The 23,695-nt window shown below is 44.4% G+C and overlaps 1 protein-coding gene across 1 annotated transcript; it reads right to left on the bottom strand.

The window, feature by feature from the left end:
• Positions 1-1,214: 1,214 nt before the first annotated feature.
• CSE1L (chromosome segregation 1 like) lies at positions 1,215-23,306 on the bottom strand. The gene is made up of 25 exons (XM_082065640.1): positions 23,185-23,306; positions 20,441-20,536; positions 19,739-19,881; positions 17,366-17,467; positions 16,781-16,926; positions 16,371-16,461; positions 16,006-16,113; positions 15,017-15,109; positions 13,607-13,774; positions 13,374-13,503; positions 11,985-12,050; positions 11,276-11,478; positions 10,347-10,431; positions 9,522-9,583; positions 8,622-8,758; positions 8,356-8,459; positions 7,793-7,890; positions 6,747-6,897; positions 5,772-5,980; positions 5,005-5,102; positions 4,711-4,796; positions 3,997-4,078; positions 3,448-3,594; positions 2,433-2,664; positions 1,215-1,745 (listed from the first exon to the last, which is right to left on the bottom strand). The coding sequence occupies exons 2-25, from the start codon at positions 20,523-20,525 to the stop codon at positions 1,656-1,658; spliced, it is 2,916 nt and encodes a 971-aa protein (XP_081921766.1). The 5' UTR covers positions 20,526-20,536; positions 23,185-23,306; the 3' UTR covers positions 1,215-1,655.
• Positions 23,307-23,695: the final 389 nt, after the last annotated feature.

Raw genomic sequence — 23,695 nt, 5'->3', positions numbered from 1 at the left:
AGTAGTTTAAATCCATTCTCTAACAAGCAACTCTTTTCTTGATATATTAAAAGATATGGCCAGCATGCACTCTCACACAGCAGCCCCACATACTAAAGAACTGAGACACAGCTGATTCTGCCCCATGCTTCCCCCTCAGGAACTTCTGGAACTGTCTTGATACAAGGCCCAGCATCATGAGGCATTCTAACTGTGATACAACAAACCGGTCCTTATTCAGCTTCACGAGGCATTCTAACTGTGATACAACAAACCGGTCCTCATTCAGCTTCATGAGGCATTCTAACTGTGATACAACCAACCGGTCCTGATTCAGCTTCATGAGGCATTCTAACTGTGATACAACCAACCGGTCCTGATTCAGCTTCATGAGGCATTCTAACTGTGATACAACAAACCGGTCCTTATTCAGCTTCATGAGGCATTCTAACTGTGATACAACAAACCGGTCCTCATTCAGCTTCATGGGGCATTCTAACTGTGATACAACAAACCGTCCTGATTCAGTGTCATGAGGCATTCTAACTGTGATACAACAAACCGGTCCTCATTCAGCTTCACGAGGCATTCTAACTGTGATACAACAAACCGGTCCTCATTCAGGTGATCTGCAGAAATTCTGTAGACAAGTAACAAACAACAAAACCTGTCATCTATCACATTGCTCGCTAGCCCGTTACTCTGAGACTCCATTCTTATCCAGCAGTCTGTCAGTCTCTGTAACGAGTGTATTTCTGTGCCCGCAGCACCCGTGCTCTGGATTGCTGGCAGTCTGGACACAGAACGGCTCCGGCATTTCACTGGTCACTGCAATGGCCATAACTACAAGGTAAACTGATGCGATTGAAATTCGAGGCTACCAGACCTAATCAGTATAGCTCTAAAAATCACTGCTTCAGTTTTAAGACAACCCTAAAAATCCACTTGGAGACTGATAACCAGTCTAAGAGGGGCTGTTACTTCGCTTTTACTGCGCTGTACTGACATTTGTGCAACGGGAAGGGCTGCACCTGCTGATGAGCGTCAAGAGGGAGAACAGCTCTGGATCGCCAGCCAAAGTTCTAGATTTGCTCTGTATGAGCCTGCAAAGCGCTGAAACTCAAGATAAAGACAAACCCTCACAGTCTGACTAGTTTGTATTCTATCCTAAGGTTAAAACATTATCTGTTTTTAAACCAACTACATTCTTCTAAAACAGTAAGTGCACAGTGACAGACATTTTAAACAAGTACTTCTTATTTATTCACAATTTAGATAAAGTTTAAGGAAAGACAAAAGAAATACAAAGGACAACATCAAAATGAAAAGGAATATTAGTGACCAAAGTGAGTTTCTACAGCCAGTGCTCTCCATACATTTCAAAACGTTATCCACACACCGCAGATGGAGATTTCAAATCAAGCCCGTAACAAACCACTCCGACTATTCCCTCTGAAGCTGACCGGGAATGGAAGTTAGCCACCTTTATGAGTACACAAACCACCACGTTCTCTCAGTTTCTGCTTAAAGCCACATTTATCTTTTACAAGATGGATTCTGCAATACATTTTCAAGTAGCATTTTTCATTTTGTCTGAGCTCTGCTATAAAAAAAGTCAGCGTCAACCTTTTGTATGACAAACCAGCTTTAGATCTTGCTTGTGGAATAAATGCAATTCAGAGCAGAGTGACACTGGCGGCCTGGAGGTATCCTTGGAGATACTGCAACGCTTCTGCGTTCAGACTGGTGCTCAGCATCGATGGAACCTTCAAACACACAGAGCAGAAGTGTCAACGTGCACATACATTAAACTACTGCTATATCCTGTTAATCACCATGTCAATATATGGTACAAAGTCAGATGACATCCTGAGAGCAGCAGTTTTTCATATCGAACGCAGTTGCTGGAATTACTATTCCTGATGCTGACGGTTTTACATTCTACTTACCTGAGTCAAATATGGAAGAAGAGCAGAGAAAACCTCCTGTTATTAAAGCGGATATCTGAACACAACAAACACCAGAGCTCTCAGGCAACATTTACTTATCAAAATCTTGAACAAAGACGCTACGGATTTAAATAGTTGACTGGAAACTTAACTTGTTTCATTTCATATGAGCTGCCTGAAATTTCCTGAGTACATACAATTGAACTGGAGACAAGTATTAAGTCATGTACTAACAAGGGGATAAGTTTTCATTTAAGAAATGGAACATTTAAGCTTATTGCTAAATTAAGTAATGTGAAAATAAGACCTTTCTAAGGTTACGAAGGAAAAACCTTACAAAAGCTACATGCCATTAAAGAATAAAAGAGAGTAATACCTCGCATTCTGGTTGTGACATACTTCATTATGCTGATTAGCAAGCATTAGCAAGAGAGACCCATTATCAAAAAGGCATTTCTCCTCTGCAGGATTTGGCCTTAGCACAGCACGTATGGCACCACCTACCCTGCCTGGGCACGCTGTGGACAGCTTGTGGAGAGACTGGGCCAGATGGATCCTCGGGTTGTTCACCATTTGACCCACAGGATCGTGCTCTTTTTTGCCAGCGAAGGCAAGCTGAGAGAACGCGGTCTGGTACCCGGGGGTGTCCTCTATGTCGATGAAGTGCTCCTCGTCGGGGATGGTGTCGTCCTCGGGCAGCTCAAAGAGGCCAATGAGGGCCTGCAGCAAAGGAGTCCTGTACGCAAAGGGGGATAAAGCTGGACTGCTTAAAATACACCGGGATGGAGTATCTTGTACGAGAACGTTCAAATCACTCAGAACCCTTTACAGCTTGGCCCTTGGAGGTGTCTGATTAGCTACTGAAATCGTAGGCGCCCAAACTAAGCTGGACTTTAAGAATTTTCAATCTGTGTATTTTACAAGCACAATGTAGGTGCTCATACTAAAAGCACAAACAATGTATTTTTTATCAGGTCAAATTCTCATGAAACATAGCTAAGACGAGCCATTCTTTTCCAGGTGAAACCTCTTCTCTAAGTACGTTTTAAGAAGTTCTAGTTCGGAGCTCTACTCCCTGTCACTGAGTTCAGGCCCCTGACACCCCAGACTGCCCTACGGGGGCTTCCCCCAAAACTGCTGTCAAGCTATGACCTTAGAGCTTCTCTGCCAGGTTCAAGTACCTCTGCTCAGGTCTCCTGACTAACAGAACAGTTGTAAGTCAAAACTGGGCCTAACTGTTCAGAAAGAATACAAGCTAAAAGCAAGCCCTTTTCCTAAACACAGCCCTAGTTAGCGGAGCCACTGGTCTCTCCATCACAAAAATTTCAACCTAGTTCTGGCATCTGCTTTGAAAATAGAGTTATATTTGTGGAGAAAAAGTGGTAGGAAAAGCCTGAAACTCAGCCCTGTAACAAGAGCAGACCTGAAGAAATCACAATAGAATACATTTTGATGCAGCTCACATCTTCGAAAACTCAAGCAGGCTCGCTACTAGAACTCCAGGCAGTGCTGTACATACCACAGCTTGGTGTACTCCGTGTCCATCATCGGGGGACATTCTGTCAGTATTTTTGTAATGCCAACAGCACAGATTTTCTTTTCAACTTGTCCTGACACTTTCTGGATTTCGGGAATTATGATTTTCTCCAGAACCATTCCAAACATCCTACCATGACATTAAAAAAAAAGTATTAGAAAGCCTTACAGTGACACAATAAAACTAGAAACAATACGAAAAAGAAAGCCCCGCCATTTCTTAAGACGCTGCCCCGTTGCAGCAGATGCGTGGTAGAAATCTAAGCACAAAAGCTTTCTGCAAAGGGAGAATGAAAACATCACTCTCTCCTTTTTATGATCTGCTTGGGAGATCAGTGTCTTGAGTATCACCAAGGAACTGTGGCAGCAAACCGAAGACTGCTAGACAAAAAACCAACCACAGCAGAAGAAACACTTGGCTAGGCCAATTAGTAGCAAATGCAGTTTGCAGCTTCAGCTAAAGGACACAACAGCTCCTACTCGAAAAGAAAAATTACACAGCAGTCTAATAATATTAAAAAATTATACTGACTTTGGCTGTATGCTGTCGAATATTTCCTGCAGAGCTAGTGCCCCATACTTGATGCAGTACAAGTTAATGAAGACTAGGAAACCTGTAACAAGAGAAAGGTTGGATTCAAACTCCACATGAAAACAAAACAATAGCTTTAGAGTCAGCAGCAAAACACATCCTAACAAGTTTTTAAAAGGGACAGAAGCAGCAGTCTTTATAAACTCGCAGGTTTTGTGAGGTACCTTAACTTGCTGCCTTGAAGTTTGTCACAGGTTTGCTAGTTTAACGTAAAACCTTATCAACAATTTAATTCAGATGAAGGCTGAATGACACATGCATAGAACATTTAACAGTAATAACACACAACTACATGTAAGAAAAGAAAGTGTGGTTGTTGTGCTCTGTGAGAGCGTAAGTTTGCTGGTATTATTTGAGGATGAAATGGAGACACTTCCAGATAATGTCACACGGTCAGAAAGTATGAGGAATACACAAGTCTCCTCTCTTATTCAGTTCCATTCCTTCAGTTTCCATGGAACAAGTGTCACCTGCCGAGGTAACTGCCTTATATGCCACCCTTGATTGCAGCGACCACTTGAAGCAAGTCACTGATGTTCCGAGTCACTAGCATCCCTTCACCGCACCGTCACAGGATCGCCATTCAGAACAGCTGCACGACCCAAACCGCGGGCATCACCAGCACTGAAGCTCTCCACACAGCAAGGAACTTACTTTTAATAAACTTTGTTGTTTTGGAATTTTGAAGTCTTTGGAATAGTAGAATGAAGATCTGTTTCCTGTACTGGGCAACCGATTCACTGGAAATTTAAAAGAATAGTTAGTAAAATCCTAGTATGGATTGAATAATGTCATTTCACAAAAAACATGGATAAACTTGTTCTAATCTATTTTACTTACAAATGTGACTTACTCCATTTGTTAAACATTAGCTATGAAGTGTACAAACACACTAAATATTAAAGTCTACAGAAATTAGTTTTGAATGTAATTTCAACTCGTACTCACGGAGGCATATGCTCTATAATACTGTTTAGAAGATAGAATCCTTGATGGTCATTAGCTTTGGAGGCAATCAGCTTCTGGAACACACCTAACAACCCGGGCTGCAAGAACAGCAGAGACAACGCTTTATACAGCAGCTCTTCACATGTGACCCACCAGAACGCTGGCCCTCACCATCCAGGACACACCCGGCAAAAGCTTTCCTAAGCTAACCCAGGGCTCTGTTCCATCAGGACCACGGGAAGCTCCTTTGAGCATCAGCCTTGATCACAACACCAGAGCTGGTTTGAACGTGTGTGTCTGCTCTATCAACGGTGCTGTCTAATCGAGTCTGGCTCAGCAGATCATGCAGAAGTGACACAAGTGTGCAGCATAAACCTGCTCCAAATGCACCAGTTCTCAGATCCAATGACATTTTAGCTCTTCCTCACTCTGAGGACTGTTCTGAACAGAACCTGAGTTGTTCCGATCCACAGTGTTCAGCACCAGTAAAATGAGACAGGAAAACTGTGGAAACTCACCTGCCTGCAAAGACTAAGTGCAGGAATTTTACATCTTAATTGACAAAAACATGGAGTCAAGGATTTATCTTAAGCACGTAATGGAAGAGCCTGCATTCATAGTACTTTTTGTCTATGTAAGCATCACTAATTTAAAGTACAAGCACAAATTCTGCACCAAACCAGCTATTCTCTAAAGGAAAAATTCCCTTTAAATTTTTCATGTGAAGACATGTCCAGAGGCACTCTGACTAAATCAGTCCAACTTACGATTTTGTCAGCAGCAGCACTTGCTATTGTATTGGCACCCCGCTCTAAATACGCCTGCAGCAGTCGGACCAAGGGAGGAATGTTTCCTGTCCTTTCCCATAACACTGGCTGGAGTAGGTGAGGAAACAGCGCCATATAGGATGTCGGGATTTCATTTTTATGCATTTCTAGAAGTAGGGACATCACTTGAAACACATATGGAATGAACTCTGGAAAAGAAATGATGACACAAATTCAGCAAACACAGCCACGGTCAGTTCCTAGGAACCACGTATCTATTGATTTAACTTACGGTTTTGTGAGATTAACACAAAGATCACAGAATCACCAAATCAACTGTGTTGGAAAAGGCCTCAGAGATCATCGAGTCCAACCCTTGGTCCAACTCCAGCCCGTTTACTAGATCATGGCACTGAGTGCCATGTCCAGTCTCAGTTTAAAAACCTCCAGGGCCGGCGAGTCCAGCACCTCCCTGGGCAGCCATTCCAATCCTGACCACTCTCTCTGCACAGAATTGCTTTCTAATCTCCAGCCTCAGTTTCCCCTGGCAGAGTTGAAGCCCATGCCCCCTTGTCCTATTGCTGATGCCTGGGAGAAGAGACCAGTCCCCACCTGGCCTTGCTGAACTTCATCCCATTGGAATCAGCCCATTTTTCCAGTCTGCCCAGACCCCTCTGCAGAGCCCTCGTGCCTTCCCGCAGCCCAACACTCCCTCCCAACTTGGCGTCGTCAGCAAGACAATATAATTTAGAAGAACAATAAGAGGCTTTAGAGCAGTGATTGTTAGATATTTTTAAAATAAACTGTATTTTTAAAATAAGCCAATACAGTTGATGCTTCCTAGAAGCGTTTATTAGAACAGTGAACATGCTGCGTTCTCACTTGAATCTCCTGTGTTACAGAAAACCTGCCATGAGGTAAATCACAGCAACCTATAGCAATAAAGAGAGCATAAGCACTTTGATTTTAACTTACCTTGCACGTCATTCTGTAGTATCTCAGTGAACACCATAAACAAAGCCTCTTCAAAGCTTCCAACTGCATCAGGGTTTGCTTTGCACGTTATCCTTATCGACAAGCATATTGATTCAAACATGTAATGGTTAAAGTGAGGTTTGCTTGGATTCTACAAACAAGTTATAAACAGATAAATCAACCCAAACTTGCAGACAAGTTACTTAGCAAAATCTATTTATTTAGCAACATTTATTTTTTACTTCAACTGAAGTCTAAAGTAACAATTGGGAATAAGGATGCTTATGACTTATTTATTAACATGCTAATGAAATTGATTCCACAGGTAAAGCAAACATAAAAACCTTTAAAGCACAAAGGAGGGGTGTTTTCATAAGCATTTTGAAGACAAGGAGGGCTTTTCAGAGGCTCTGCATAAACTAGCAAGTAGCTGGAGCATCACAAAATGAAAACTGGAAAAAAGGGATTTTTGAGTCCTCTGAGTGTCTAGTCCATTCTTTCTTGAACACCACTTTTACGCTACAGCCAAGTTTAAACCATAAATAGTAGAGGTTTTTGGCTAGTTGATGAAGGTATCCTGAAGCATTCCCTAATGTCCATGTTCAAGAGGCTTAGTCCAGCCTGAACAAAACACTACGAGAACTTTACCCGCCAAAAGCAGGAAGATAATTCATTTCCTTTAATCCCACATTTAATATTAGCCTCAGAAGCTTCAGGGACAAAGAATAAGAGTTGTGAGAAGAACAGATTATTTTAAGAGTAGCCTCCGCACAAGCAAACATTGATACTGGAACAAACTAGTATTGCAAAAAGATTTCACATGCTGTTTCAAATTTCACATGAGAGCAGGGGAGAATGATTTGCAAATGTCCCAAAGGGAAGGCTCTGCTTCACCGGAGGGCGGCTTTAACCTAACCTGAAAACGTCCACCAGTTTACAGTATCCTAACAGAACACAAACAACAAGCCATACGTGAGCCTTTAGCAAGGCGGCTCTGGAAGGCAAGGAGGGACACTGTTCTCAGCCCGTTTCTGACGGGTCTTTACCTTGCTGACAGCCAGCAGCTTCTGGGTGAGCTGCGTGATGACAGAAGGGATGTACGGAATTATGGATTCTTGTAGCAGAGAAAAACTCCTCATGATGGCTGCAAATAAATGGAAAGTATTATCTTCTGGAGACTAACGCACACCGCTGTCATCCATCATACACCTAAACCCTTTACCTTCTAGTATTAAATCGGATCCCAAGGAATTATGTACAGTAAGAAACAGCACCTACTGCAAGAGCAATCAATCTCTAATCATGACAAAGGATAAAGCAAAGCCTCATTATCCCCATTCCATGGGCAGAGCACAGAAGATTAAGCAACTTCGCAAAGTAAATAATTTGTCACAATACCATTATGTTTAGTGTTTCTCTTTGGTACCACATATTTAGTCAAGGATGACTTAAGTACAGCCTGGTAAAGGACTGCAGGCTGCACACACCTCTTTAGCATGTTTGCATAGATTAGGTTTTCCAAATGAAAATTTCAGTAGCCTGTAACCATACGCCTTGAGCTCAAGTTAACAAACTTACTCTTATATTGCAGAACTGATAAAGCATTTACCTTTCATAATGTATTCATTTTCAGATGAGCCAGGGAGTGTCAGCGCTTTAAAAAGGTTCGTTAACAGCACTTCTACAAATGGTGCCATTTCTGCAGCTGTAATGCTGTGAAACAAAACGTGGGTCTTTAATGATGAAAGGTAGTCACAAACTTCAAGCATTTACAATACTGTAACGCTAAGAAATAAAAGATCCCCTACAGATACTTCTCACCCTTAAAGGACAAAACCTATGTGGTAATGACTTTATTTCTGCTTGAAAACTTACAGGGTAGTGTTATTTGTCCCCCGCATGGTAAACAGTCTTTCAAGAGCATGGGCTGCGTACGTATGGACCACAATGCTTTCTGCTTGAAGATGATTGATTAAGAGAGGAATAGATACCAACAGTTGTTCTTTAGGTACCTACAAAACGTAGCAGCAAATTATCCACGTGTCACACAAAAACACAGACAGTTCAACACTAGAGCAAAACCACCTGAGCTCATCTGCTCCACACGCAACCCTGGCAGAGGAGGAGGCCTGAGGAGGCTCCTCCAGCGGGACAGCCAGCGGGGACCTGACTCTGTCACTGCCCGGGCACCAGCCCCAGCACCAGCGGCACAGCTCACCCAGCAAGGGCCGTGTTCCTGATGGAGATTGCTTTCTCCATTTTACTTTGAAATGGCAATTAAAAAACCAGCTAGCTTTAGAAAATACATTAAAAAAAAAATCCCAGATATTTCATAAGAGATGAATTAAGGCAATCTAAAATTTAGAAAGAATGTATTTTCTTACTGCATCTCACAGATCAGAAAAGGTAAAGTACAAAGCTGCTGTACTCTCATTAACCACTGCAATTATATGAGCAATCAAGTGTGTTTAGACTAACATCCACTAGGAAAAGTCTGAGCGTGTCACAGAACTAAGCGTGCTAGATGTTCAGAGCTCCCACACCGTATGGACAGCACACGGGCCACGTGTTCACTGGACACCCATAACAATATCATTTGCTTTCAAAACGAAAAATCCAGCACAAAGTGTTATTTATTACTATCAAACACCCATTGAATTAACGTAAGGCCAGGGTAGATAAACTAGGCTCAGCAAGTCTAAAGTAACAATCTACAATATGTTTATGCCATAAGAGTAAAAAAAACAAAACCAAAAACCAAAAAAACCACCTTACTTGATTTCTAAAAATCATGATGTATTTGATCCCATCTGCTTTCAGCACAGGGAATTCATTCACTGCAACAGAAAAAAATGCAAATGTTGTTGATACTTTCAACATAAATGTGATTACTGAATGTATACTGTGTATAGACATCAAGTGATTTTTATCCTCAAAAATAATACACACAACGCTATTCTGCTCTGCTTAGTGTCCCCATTTCTGCACGGGCGCCGTTAGAATATCCGTTTTAGTTACAAATTGCACCCCAGTAGTGTTAAGTGTACAGTTCAACTCTCTCAAATGAAAATTTTCTTTCTGGCTCCAATTACAAATCCCAAGACAACACACTATGTTCCCAATATCATAAGAGAGTTGCTGAAGCATAACATAAATTATGTGGCTTAAATGTAGACATCAGCAGTCCCGCTGCCATGGGCTGACACGGGCTCTGAGCCACCCGCTGGCATTTCAACACCTCAGGGTGTTGTACAGCATCCAAGTTGCCGTAAGGTCTCAAACACAGAACCCAAGTGACTCTGACTGCAGGGCTCACAAGGCCAGCAGCTGGGCACACACTGACACTGCAGACAGCCCGGCAACCAGCGCTGCTCAAAGCTCCGGCAACCAGCGCCGCTCAAAGCTCCGGCAACCAGCGCCGCTCAAAGCTCGCCAAGCGCTGGCCACACCAGTGCCAATAGCCTCCCGTGTGCCAGGTGTCAGGAGGCTCCTGTCTCAGAGGTTCGGCTGACACACGAGCGCCTGAGCCTTAAGAAACGGTCGCTGTCAAGGCTGTAGCTGTATCACAAAAATGCCATGTAAAAATTCACATTAACTTACCATTAGCAGACTTTAAGTCAGGTTGAATGTGATTCACAAAGAATTCTGTCAGATTAACAAGTTCATTGGCTTGTGTTATTCCATGCTACAAAAACAAAACCCAAATCAACTCTGGTTTTAGATGTTGATATTCAGCTAGTTTTCTTACTCATTTTTATGTACTTTTAATAAAAGGAATCTAAAGCATGCGCGCATGTCATGAGATTGTTGAAACCACATCTTTAGCAGAGAGCCATCCAATTTATTTGTCATAACGTTTCTAGTATCGAGGTTTCATCTGCAGTGCTGCTGAGGTTCAGAGTGACCAGCTCAGAGTCGAGGAACAACGTGTGACACAGCAACAGAAAACCAAAATTTTAGATAGAGAATAGAGCAGCAAAATAAACGCTGTTTAGTTTTCTCTCATGAAAAATGCAACTAATTTTTCAAACGGGATTTTCAGATGGATATTTATCAATCAAGCGTTCTAAGTGATGTTATCCCATATTTGCCACTAAACAGCATAGAAAAAGCAAGATGTACAACTTAGTTTCCTAATGGATGACAGACTCAGGTTCGGATTACACATCGGTTACTAGCAATCCTGTGCAGTAGTACACAACTGGAGTTTCGGGAAAAGACTGAGAACCCTCAGCAAAACTGCATTTAGGTGCTGTAGAACATATTTTACTATGTTTGCCTCAAATCTGTCCTGTAAAGCCACTGGGGGTTGAACCACAATAGCATTTAAAGTACTTACTAGTATATTAAAATCCGTTCTGTGGGACATTTGATACAATGCTACTGTTCCCAAATACAGTTTAGCTCAGGTGTGACTCTCAGTGGATCCAGCCCATCAGCTGCTTTCTCCCAAACCCGCAGATCCCTTCCCAGCCACCACAAGCATTCACTTGCCATTTCCAAACCAAATGAATAGAACGCAAAAGTACCTTCTGTGTCTGAGCTTTGGATGCCAAAGACGTAACAAGGTAAATGGCTGCATCTTTGTGCTTCCAGTTAACAGATGGATTCTTTGCATACTCTTGCAGCATAGAATTAACATATCCAGAAAAAATCCCGGTCACAGGTCCTTCGAAAAATTTGCACAAGCCTCTGACTAGATCACAAGCTGCTCTGCGCCTGGTGTCAATATCTGCAGGAGAACCAAAGGTTCTTTGGCTATGAGAAAGTAGACAGCTTTTCATATTAATAAACAATCGTATATTAATAATATAGAGCTTCTCAAGTGACAGCCACACAATATGTTGTTATTGCAATCTCCGCACTGGTGTGGAGGGTACACACAGCCCCAGCCCCTCCACGGCACTTCAAACCCCACACACGGGAACTAAACACACCACGGTGGCCCCTGTTCAGCACTGACTTCCAGGCTACATTTGCTGAAGTGAGAACGTGAGCGTACAGGACACGCACCAAGCCAATTAAGGAAAAAACCCTACAAAAACATTGTTCAAAACAAAAAGACACTGTGGTGGGCACAATGTGACAGTAAACGCAATCGGAAACTGGATAAAATCTCGTGTGGTAAGGACATCTGCCCAATTCACAAAATAAGTTATAAAAGCTTCAGTAAATTGCTTCAGCTCTTTCAAGCTATATTTAAAGACGAAGTATTCTTAGTATAAATCTGTGGATTACCTGATCCTTCCAAATCCCTTCTTATATATTCTTCTGAATTATCTTCAAATGCTTCTTCATCAGCCGCTGAAAATATAAATATAGAGAAGTTTAAACACTGAGGTCTCTGGTTTTTATGGCAAAAAGGTGTCTTCTTATCAACTTGCTATTTTTTCCAAGTACTTTCTATAACATTAATAGAAATGAATCAGAAATACCCAGCCTGAGTAGCCTGTTTAGCTTGCTGCTGCCCCACAAATGAGTCCTGCATACTCATGAGCTGATGTATGAGGCTCCCAGAGTCACAGACTTAAGAGAGAGACGCTTCTTATCACTGCGGTACATCTGCACTGCATTTTAGATGTTAGGAGCCATATGAGCCCATCAAAGCTCGAAGAAACAAACTTCACGATTTATTAGGCCTACTCATCCTCCTCGAATTATTCTGATAGTCACTTTAATAATGAAAAGTTATTGGCGGCACATGACCTGGGCTTCCTATACTTTCCAATCTGAGATCCCAGTAAGACAGAAAAATTCTTGGATACACTCATACAATTCTGCAAAGCCTGTAAGACGGCAATCTGTTGTAGAAACACACGGAATCCCAGAATGTCAGGGGTTGAAGGGCCCTGGAAAGCTCATCCAGTGCAATCCCCCCATGGAGCAGGAACACCCAGCTGAGGTTACACACGAAGGTGTCCAGGGGGTTGGAATGTCTGCAGAGAAGGAGACTCCACAACCCCCCTGGGCAGCCTGGGCCAGGCTCTGCCACCCTCACCCCAAACAAGTTTCTTCTCAAATTTAAGTGGAACCTCCTGTGTTCCAGTTTGAACCCATTACTCCTTGTCCTGCCACTGGTTGTCACCAAGAAGAGCCTGGCTCCATCCTCCTGACACTCACCCTTTAGATATCTGTAAATATGAATGAGTAAGCCCTCAGTCTCCTCTTGTCCAGCTCCAGAGCCCCAGCTCCCTCAGCCTTTCCTCACACGGGAGATGCTCCACTCCCTGCAGCATCTTGGTGGCTGCGCTGGACTCTCTGCAGCAGTTCCCTGTCCTGCTGGAACTGAGGGGCCACAACTGGACACAAGATTCCAGGTGTGGTCTCCCCAGGGCAGAGCAGAGGGGCAGGAGAACCTCTCTGACCTACTGACCACCCCCCTTCTAACCCACCCCAGGTCCCATTGGCTTCCTGGCCACAAGGGCCCAGTGCTGGCTCATGGTCACCCTGCTGTCCCCAGGACCCCCAGGTCCCTTTCCCCTACGCTGCTCTCTAATAGGGGGGGCTTTAATCTAGTACTAAAGTACACAAGAAGTAATCCTCAATTCTTAGTCCTGCAAAGCCATATATCATTATAATAAATCAGATTTTATTGTGTCTTTGAAAACTTAAGTCTCAAAAAGTTACCTCTAAATTCCATATTGGGAACAATAACTTTTTCACAGATGCTTGTCAGTGTATTCTGGTCCTCAAACAGATGCTTGTAATGCGGTCTCTCACAAACCGAGGCCAGAAACTGGATTGCATTACTAACCAGCTAGAACAACACAACCAGAACACGTACAGTTTTAGCACAACTGACCAATTTATAATTCACGATCCACTATAATTCATTACAAGATCAGTTTATAACAGCTTACCAAGTCATATTTCACTTCCTGGCCTGTTGTGACCAACAGATTCCAGATCGCTGTTACAAAACGTGGCAGGTAGGGCTGGAACTCTTCATCATATTTTTGGGCATATAAAGCAGCATTATCACAGATTTGGGATTTCAAGAGCTCCAGTAATCCAGCTTCCTCTTCATCCTCACATAAAACAAAACTAAGAACTTAAACATCCAAACTACCACACTACTTAAATATTAAAAGCCTCAACCTATTTGAAAGAAATATTTACCCTATTACTTTACCATGCTCTAAATAGGTCAAAGAAATCCCTGTCCTGTCCTTAGAATTACTGTATTTTGCTAATCGGTACTGGAAATGCGCTTCAAGCTACCATGTCTACATTTCAAATGAAAGTACTATGCACTTTCAGTCATTTAGACCTGAGAAAGTTTGACATGAAACCAAATTAAAAACGTAGCAGGAAAAAGACAACACAAGATGTTGAAAAAAACACGTTTAGAAGACACTGTATCTTGCTGCTGTAAATTGGAATAGTTGTAAGAGTAGTTCCCTCCCCTTTCCTACACCAGCACGTGCTTGCGGAGCCACAAAGCAGAGAGAACTGGGACACTGAGTGGAAATTTCAAAGACAAAGCAAAGGGGGAAGGCCAGTCCAAGGCCAGCCCCGTTCCAGCTGCCAGCAGCCGCAGGAGAGTCGGTGCTGGGCAGCGGCCACAGGCACAGCAGAGAAGAGCAGCAAAGCGGCTTCCAGCAGCTGTGTGAGTCCCAAACAACCGTGACACTATAGCACAGGACACACTTCATATGTCTTCCTATGGACCCTAAAGAAATTTATAGTCGCTTTGGCTCCATCATGTGGCAAACTACTGTACTGTATCTAGAAGACATCTACATTTAAAATGCAAAAAGCATACACATTAATTTGAGCTTTGATGACTTGGTATCATCTTTCACCTGTGAAACTACTTATTCTTATAATTAGAAAAGACAGCAGATGCTCAAGTGAAGTACTTAGAGATGTCAGGCCTTCCATGTTCAGCTGTTTCAGGTTCTGTAAGAGACCCTGTTCTCTAAAAGAGTTCAAGAACCAGCTGAAAGGTACAGAAAACCTGGGCACTGGGACTTTCTAATGAGCAGGTTACTCCAATGTCCTTCCACGAATCTACTCACTGACTATTTTCTGTAATGTGGTTTCTGTGCTCAGCTGGATACACCTGTATCTGAGATACAACTTCAAGAACCAGACCGCAAATTTCTTAGACAACTGGGGACACTTCTCTTAAACCCCATTTCCTTATGGCCATTTGATTCTGTTGTTTACCCAACAAAGGAAACATTGCACTGTTCAGAGTTAGACCTGAGTTCTCAGTCAGCTCTCTCCACCACACAGGCAAACCAGGAGGTGTATGCAGTACTTACATCGGTCTGTAAAAGCTTATTATCTAAGGTTAAAAGAGTATGAAAATTTGTCATCCATGTTTCCATGTTGTCTTCAAAAAACTCAGGAAGATCCTGTGAAGGAAATGCACAAATGTACATTTTAATTTCTGATTGCACTGGCTAGATAACATACCTACATTGCGTAATTCATATGTATCCCCCTAATCTACTGAGGGACACAGCATGGAAAACAATCTTCAAAAGGAAACGCTACCCCCTCCTCCTCCAAAAAACCCTCCAGACAGAGGCTTTGGAATACACCATTTCCAAAACCACTAATTTCTTGCACCCTATAGAGCCAACAGCTTAATAAAGAAAGAACCTCATTGCCGTTTAGTCTCCTAACAAGGGAGCACAAGCCTCCCTCTCAACTTCAGCTTGCCCTTCTCCCAACAGGGAAGAACAGCCCAAGCAACCAAGTCATGACTGTCACACTTTACAGACTTATGTTCGTGCTGAGACACTAAATACATGTCACCTCAAAGTATCGTTTTACCATTTTTTTGTATAATGCATTTATTTAATGTTGGAAATTCAGATCCGATTTCACAAGGAAAGCCCCGCACTGCTAGCGGAATCCCTTGCGCCACAGTGCTGCAGAGCTCCTGCTTTTGGCGGATTTTCACTGAGTTCCTGTCAGTGCAGCCGCGTCTCTAGGGGAGCACAGTGAGTACAAGCTCAGGCAGTTGACTTCTGTCCTTCACAGCTCGGAACTGGAGAGCTACCCCTACGCCACCGCCCTGCCATGACAAGAACTCAGCCCCTCTTGAACTTGGGTGTAGATAGGGCCCAGCTAACATGTTCATTAACCCCATCCTCACTGTGCCTTCACTCCAGCCTTGATGCAGACTGTCAACTTTAATTTTTGTGACAAAGCCTTAAAGGCTGTCTCAAATGGATCCTATAAATAAGGGCATAACAGCTTTGTGAGATCAAAGCAAAACTATTAGAAGAACAAGGAGAGTCACCTGAAAATTTAAACTGTAGAACAGCTTCGCAATTAGAATGAGAGAAGAAAAGAGAACCTTCAAAGCACTAGCATCATTTGCGTGTGTGCTGCACAGTTCAATAGTTGCCTAGAATAAGACATAAGATTCAGTTAAGTAACACACACAAACCACACTGACAAGAGGTATTGAAAAGCATCATATAACACTTAAAAAATACAGTTCCTTTTCCTCCCCTTATCAAACCCATCAGGTCTCATGTCATGACTCTAGTTTGAACCTCATTAACAACTTCAAAGCAACTATTAAGTTTTTATTTTGCAGGCATTCACAACAAGTGTTTCAGAAAGAGAAACTTTCTTTACAAATGATTCAGAAAGAAATACCTTAAAGAGATTTGTCAAGGGCAAAGCAAAAGCATCAAGGACAAGTTTGATCTCTGTCCATAATTCATTTGACTTAAATTCGTGTCGGTACCTGACAAGTGAAAGAGCAATACATGAACAACTTAATACAGTCTTCACATTCATTACCAATTTCACTTGCATACAATTAATGTTTTGTGCTGAACCTTGAAACAAATATGGTCAAGTAAGAAAGAACTACACAACATAGTTCAATACCATGTCAGCTGTACAAATTCGACAACCACTTAAATTCTTATTAAAAAGTCAATAAGCATAAGTAGAAGCCACAACTGTCGACTCTTCAAATCTACAAAATCAAATCTAACAGCAAAAACTTAGAGTTGGACAGAAATTACAATTCATAAACTCATTTTGCTTATTTCCGATACCTTTTGAATAAAGAGTGAGCGGTGCGAAGGACCCCGTTGATGACGTGGAAATCTCCACTCTGAAAGCGATTCACCATTTCTGTCAGCAGGTCTGGCCACTTCTGAGGAAAGTCTTCCCGACCAATAATACTAATGGCGTCGCTTAACTGGAAAGGAAATACAAGCAGGACATGACACGACAGCAGGCTCCCCGTGACACACGGCGCTCACACCACGGGCTGCAAATATCCAAGAAAAACGTCTATTATTCTTGTCACATTCAAAACCCATTGGGCTAAATATCTACTAGTTTTCACCACAAATAAATAAATCTCACTTTAAATCCAATGTGTACACACATGTGTACACAGTTCACTTTCTGGAATTACTATATTTAATTGCCTAACACTAGAACTTAGCTGTAAGATTAAACAGTAACTGCCTCTAAAACAAGAATTAAACTAGGCTGTGACAACATACTCCAAGTTACTTGGGCTGGGATGACCTCACTGGTGAGGGAACTGAGCTCTGCCAGTGACCAGAGCCTCCAGACACACTTCAATAGTCAAAAAGTCTCATGGACATAACCAGGAACTGACCCATTACCTGCTTTTGAATTTGTTCTGGGCTGCTCAGCATCAGGGGCACTATGTTGGCTTTAATGGCTATCCTGTCCGATTCACATATTTTGTTGGGTTCATCCTCAACCTAAAATTAAAACAATAACCAGTATACTCCAGGCAATGAACAAACATCAGCATTTCAGAAAACAATTGTTTATACTGATTTATGTGACTATTACATAGCTAAAGAAATTAAGAAGATTTATTTTGTGCAAGCTGCCTCAAACCACACCTTCTAGAAATGGCACATGAAGATGGGCACAGGGAACACCAGCAAAACTGTAACTTTGAGTTATCTAATCAGTTAAAAGTGCCAATCAGTTCGATGTCCAGTCAGCCAATAGCACCAAGTGGTAATAAATGACAAAATTTCTGCTAAAGAAATAAAATAAGGAGGCTTGCCACCAACCGGTGACAGCAGCGAGTCACATTAGCTGTGACGACAGCACTGAAGCTCAGAAACCTAGAAATTATCCAGCAATTAAAGATGTCAGCACCTCCAGAGTGTAATTCCATGGTCTCAAGATGCTCAAGCCAGATGGCACTACTACCCTCCTTACATCCCTTTCACCAGCTTCCCATAAACTTAAAGAAACTCAGTCATTTCAAAATTTCAAGAGTTCTGTTCAGCGCTAAACAAGCAGCTACAAAAGTAACACATGAAGAACTTGCTTTTCCGCTCCTATCACACTGCGCAGAATCCCAAGAATGTACAAATCATTATATATGTTAAAAACCGCTAAAAGAAAATGACCTCTAAAACCTGAGCTTCATAAGTCTGTATGATGTGCGAGGCAGCAATAACTGCACTAGGGAAGCTCCGCGCAGGGAGGCAGGACCACTGCTATGCATTCAGACAGATGAGGACAGAGGTGGCGGGGAGATCAGCAACAGCACATCCTAGTTTTCAAAGAAATGAACCTTTATGCAAGACTCAAGAGGTGGCACATGGATGAGTATTTCGTACATACTGTAAAAATAAACGTAAAGAAGTGAACTCTTCCCTGCCACCAGAAGTGCCCTGTACACCCAGCTCTCCAGACCCTCATGCAAGTCCTTGAGCAGGCAAAAAACCCTTTTACATCCACTGAGCTTCGCATCAGTCAAGTCCAAGGCTGCTGAACGGAACAGCGGCACTAGGTAAGCTAGCCCAGGGCCGCGTTTCATTTCACAGAGCTGCTCTGGAAATGCAAGCTTCCATTCTGGACAAAACAATGTGCTTGAGGCCACACAGCAATCACTACAGTCCTCTGGATGCACTTACTGCATAGCATCTCCACCTACTCCAAACCAAAACCTCACCCTGGATGACAGCAGCAATCCACAAAGAGGAAAGCACTTACAAGTTCTTCCATAACAGAACATTATTTCTTCTTACAGTACCCTACAGATAAAGATGCAATTTGGGAGAAATGGCTGAGAATACAGTATTACAGAAAGGAAATTCTAGAAATTTCATGCCAGACTGAATGTGCTGATCTTATCAAACACAACCAGATGCAGGACTGCTGCAGCTTCTTCACATCCGTATCAAGGGGAGGGGAAAAATCACATGCAAATTTGTGAACAGGTACCAGCTAAGATGCAGTGATGAAATACCACTTTCCCCATAGCAAAGCAATGTTATACAGTTGATATTTTTCAGATACAAATGGTACTTTCAGTGAGACAAAGTATAAACAGTAATAATTTAAACCTCTCATCACTGAGGGAGCTGAGCTCTCCCATCTAATACTTTCTACCAGAAATCAAATTTCATGAATGCTGAAAGCTCTGAATCAAAAATGTTTCTGCCCTCTTCAAAACACAGGATAAAATAGGATTAAATGGCAATACTTCAGAGCATTTGCAGACATGACACACAAGTGTTAAACCAGCAAGGCCACCAAAATAAACTGTCCCACGCTGTTCTTTGCCCCAGGAGCACTTACATGAAAGGGAAGCCAGTATCATCGTTTTCAGCTCCAGCGCTGGCTTGAAATGTTTGTAACAGTACGACAATAGATCCAGGCCAAATCAGCCAGCTCACGTGTACAGACACTGCATATTCATTTTAGTTTAAATAATATTACTGTTAGTAAAACGTGCTTTAAATATTATGCTTCTGCAAAATACTCATCTATTAGAGAAAACCATACATCATTTTATCACCTAGCTCTTTTTAATAGAATGGACTCCAACGGTCCAGGTTTCAGTCCCTCATCAGTAAATTACACCTTGTGTTTGTTCTCTGAATGATCTTTCTTTCCTCACAGAGTACACACATATACACATTCTTCAAGGTTACTGTAGAGTTTCTTATTGTACCTTAAAGGGATTATTAAATCTTAGCACAACTCCTCACTAGGATACCTACAATTCTCCAGTTCCTTTTAATATAATTCTTGAATGTTACAGATGCACAAACTTTGATGACGTTTTCCTGTGACTTCTCCAGCAGCGTTAAGAGTAACAGCGGGTAATTCTGGCTTCCTTCAACTGACTCAAGAAACTTCTCCGCTGCAAGAGAAGACACAGAGGTTAGCGAAAGCTGAGCTTGTTTTTAGGACTGGGAGTCCCATGATTTCTCAGGTGTCTATTTAAAATAATCAACACATCCCCAGAGTTTCACAAGAACAGAAACAGGAACAAGTCTGACAAAAGGTACTGTAGTTTTTTACCAAACTCTTCTACTACCAAACTTGTGCTATGAACAAAAGCCCTCAGTTCAGAGCAGGATGCGGAAATATTGCCTCCTGTTTTTACACGCCACAAACTGATAGAAGCAAATCCTGTTCTATTGTGAACAGCAGCACTGTTACAACAACAGTACAAAACCAAAAATCAGGAATACAGGAAAATAAAATTATAAAAAGCAAGCACAACTAATTCCTATTCACATTCATCCCTCATTGGTGGTGGGTTTTGTTGTTGTTGGAGTTTTTAAAGAAGTTTTAAAGGATACTGAGGGTTTCTCCAAAGAGGTTATTGCGTAAACACCCACTGAAGTTTGCTGTATATACAGACAGAAGAGCTAAAGAAGCCCTAAACCTTTTGGTCACTCAGGAGAATCACTTACCGGGACGCCTTATAGCAGGATCCGGATCTAGTGTTTTCTTTAGATACTCAGTTAAAGTCTGTAAATTGGCATCACTCAGCTCCATTTTGGCAGAACCTAAAACCCACAAGCAGTTTTGTTATAAATACAGATCAGAAGAATCTGTCCTGTAAGCTACACGTATGAAAAAACAGAGTCCACAGAAGACACACCTCAGCTTTTTCTGCCTCTGCCTCATAAAGCACGGTCCTATCTTATACGTCTCACCCAATACAACAGCAGCTGATGTGCACCAAGCACAAACCAGAGAACACTCCACTTCCTCACCACATGGAACTGCTATTGTCTGGTTTATTGAACCCAAACTCCTAGAACAGGATCACGCATCCAGCAAACCATGAACCAGCACAGCCCAGAGATCATCTCTTGCCCTTTCGGGACAAGAGGAGTTTGTTCTTTAGAGAACTAGTGCCAGTCCCAGAGCTCTGCTGGCTGAAGAGCTGGCCAGACCTGCCCTGCGCAGCCGCAAACACGACACCGAGCGGGCGGGAGAGTCCGGGCTTGGTTACAATCAAATACTCAGCACCACAGAAAGGTGTCAACAGAAATTCACTTTTTATAAGGAGACAAAAGGCTGTGCAGAGCCAGAGGGTTTGCCCGCCCTGTAAAATTAACTTCGATTAGGGTGCGAATTAATTTAAACTGCAATACTTATTACAGAATAAGTCTGTGCAATAAGCCTAAATTACTCCTCTCTAGTAATCCTCCCACGCAGATTCTCTTATTTACCACAGTGATATATTAACTGCACAGCTTTAATTGGAATAATTAAAATTACAGTAACAAGACGTGCTTTTATGGACATGTTGTTCAGGATATCGTAATGAATTCTGCCCATCTTTCCTACCACCAGCAGCACAGTTCACTCACTACAAATAATGAGGAAGCAAAGATTTTCTTTTTTCTCTGGAGTCTCTAATTAGTAAGATTGAAATTTGCCTGTCCCACTTTGGATTTTTTCTATATTGATTACCAGTGCAATTAATATAGTTTCTATTTAAGCATGTTTGCAAAGGCAGAGAGTTTTAATGACACAATTTTAATAATATAGATGTCACAGTCCAACTGAAAACAGAGAACAAAAGTATCATACTGGATTAAAAGAATGTTAACGGAGATCCCAACCTACGTTGCAAAAAGCAGAAACCCAGGTGGAGAGGCCGTGTTCCAGCACCCTCCCCTGGGCCGCCCACTCACCTGCGGTTCTTCACCAGGTCACATCGACCAGCGAAACCCCAGTGAAGTACAGCACGCAAACGCCACCGCCACCGCACGCAAACGCCGCCGCCACCGCACGCAAACGCCGCCGCCACCGCACGCAAACGCCGCCGCCACCGCACGCAAACGCCGCCGCCACCGCACGCAAACGCCGCCGCCACCGCACGCAAACGCCGCCGCCACCGCACGCAAACGCCGCCGCCAACAACCACCTCATCTGTCCAACAGTGGCCTCATGCACATTAGTACAATGTTGAAACCAATAATTAATAACAGAAAATCATCTGCTCCAGGGAAGTTGTAAGGCCAAGGTGCAAATCCACACAGAAATCATTGATGAACACTAAACTTGATTCAAATGGGAAAACAAAGAGATGACAACACTGAATGACCTTTTAAAAATACATCACATATGCGATATAGAGACCCATGCGAAACACACACACCTCAGGCAGCCTGTGAGGTCACTCTGAAGGCCACATGAAAGGATTTGAATCCATCACTCAATCCCCCATACAAGAGGATAAATATTTTCACCTGCTACCTACTTACTCTCATTTCTTTCTCTTCTTCTAGTCACTTTTTTTGTTTCTCACTAAAAAACCCTGGTGCTACTCGCTAGTGATCCAATGCTTTTTGCTGCGCTGCGTGAAATGTGCCTCCTGAAGAGGCCTCAGAAAACGAGAGTATTTTCAGACCACCCCTGCACAAGTAAACCCGGCAGATGTGCTTAATGCACTAACTACTTCAGTGCAGACCGCTTGGGAAGGAAACCGAAGGGAACAGCAGCGCAGCGGCCGCCCAGGTCCGGCCCAGCGCCCGGCGCGGCTCCCCCCGCGGCGCGGGCCTGGCCGTGCCGATTCGCTTTACAGTCGCTTCCCCGAAGCGCGGGGTCACCGGGCCCAGCCGGACACGCTGCCCCGCCCGCCCGGGCCGCTGCCCTCAGCGGGCCGGGAGCCCGGAGCCCTCCCGCAGGGCCGGGAAGAGGAGCCCGCCGGGCCCGGCTGTTCCGCTCCCGCCACCACGGGCCGGTCCAGCCTGTCCCCGCCCCCCGGCCCCACTGCCCCTGTCCCAGGCGCTCTACCCGCGGGACGGGGCCGCTCCGTCCTGCCGCCGCCGCCGCCACCCTGCGCCCCCCGCGGCGGCGCTCAGGCCGCCCCATGCGGCCGGGACCAGGCCTGCCCGCCCCGAACGGCACCGACCCGCTCACACTAACTCGCTCCCCTCCCCCTCCCCGCCACCTCCAGACTGGCAGCAGCGAGAGCCAATGAGAGGAACGCTCTGCACAGCCCCGGAGGCCGCGGACCAATGACGAGCCGCGGGAGGCGGGCCGAAGCGCCCCAGCATGGTGAGCTGCGTCTCTCGCTGCGCCGCGGGCCCAGCGCCCGAGCCCAGTGCGGGGCGGCTCCGGGCCCTGCGGGCCGCTGGGCCCAGCGGCCGCCACACCGGCACCGGCAGCAGCGCCGGGCGGCGCGGCCCAGCCTCACCTGGCGACTCCCCCCAGCGGCGGCAGCGGCGGTGACGGATCCGACAGCCCCGGCTGCGCTTCACATTCAAACCGCGGTGAGAGGGCGCGGCGGCGGCACCGTGACCGCATCACGCAGGGCGGGGCCACCGCTCGGCCGCCGGGCCAATCGGCGGCTCGTCCTGGCCCGACGCGCTCTTCTGTGAGCCAATCACTGCCGCGCTACGGCCGGCCAATGGCCGCGCTCTTCCCACAAGGCCCTGGGGCGCCGCTCGGTGCGGCTGCGCCGTGGAACCGCCCGCGGACCTGGGCGGGCGGGAGCGGGGGGCGCAGGGAGCGGAGCCGGGGCCGGGCCGGGGCGCAGGGAGCGGAGCCGGGGTCGGGCCGGGGCGCAGGGAGCGGAGCCGGGGCCGGGGCCGGGCCGGGCCGAGCCCGGGCGCAGGGAGCGGAGCCGGGGCCGGGCCGGGGCGCAGGGAGCGGAGCCGGGCGCTGCTGCGAAGAGGCGGCTCCGCGCCCGGCGGGACGGGACGGGG

This window comes from Streptopelia decaocto, assembly GCF_964273445.1.
Source record: "Streptopelia decaocto genome assembly, chromosome: 14".
NCBI lineage: Eukaryota > Metazoa > Chordata > Aves > Columbiformes > Columbidae > Streptopelia > Streptopelia decaocto.
The sequence above is the reverse complement of the archived record's forward strand: the minus strand, read 5'-3'. Positions and strand labels throughout refer to the sequence as shown.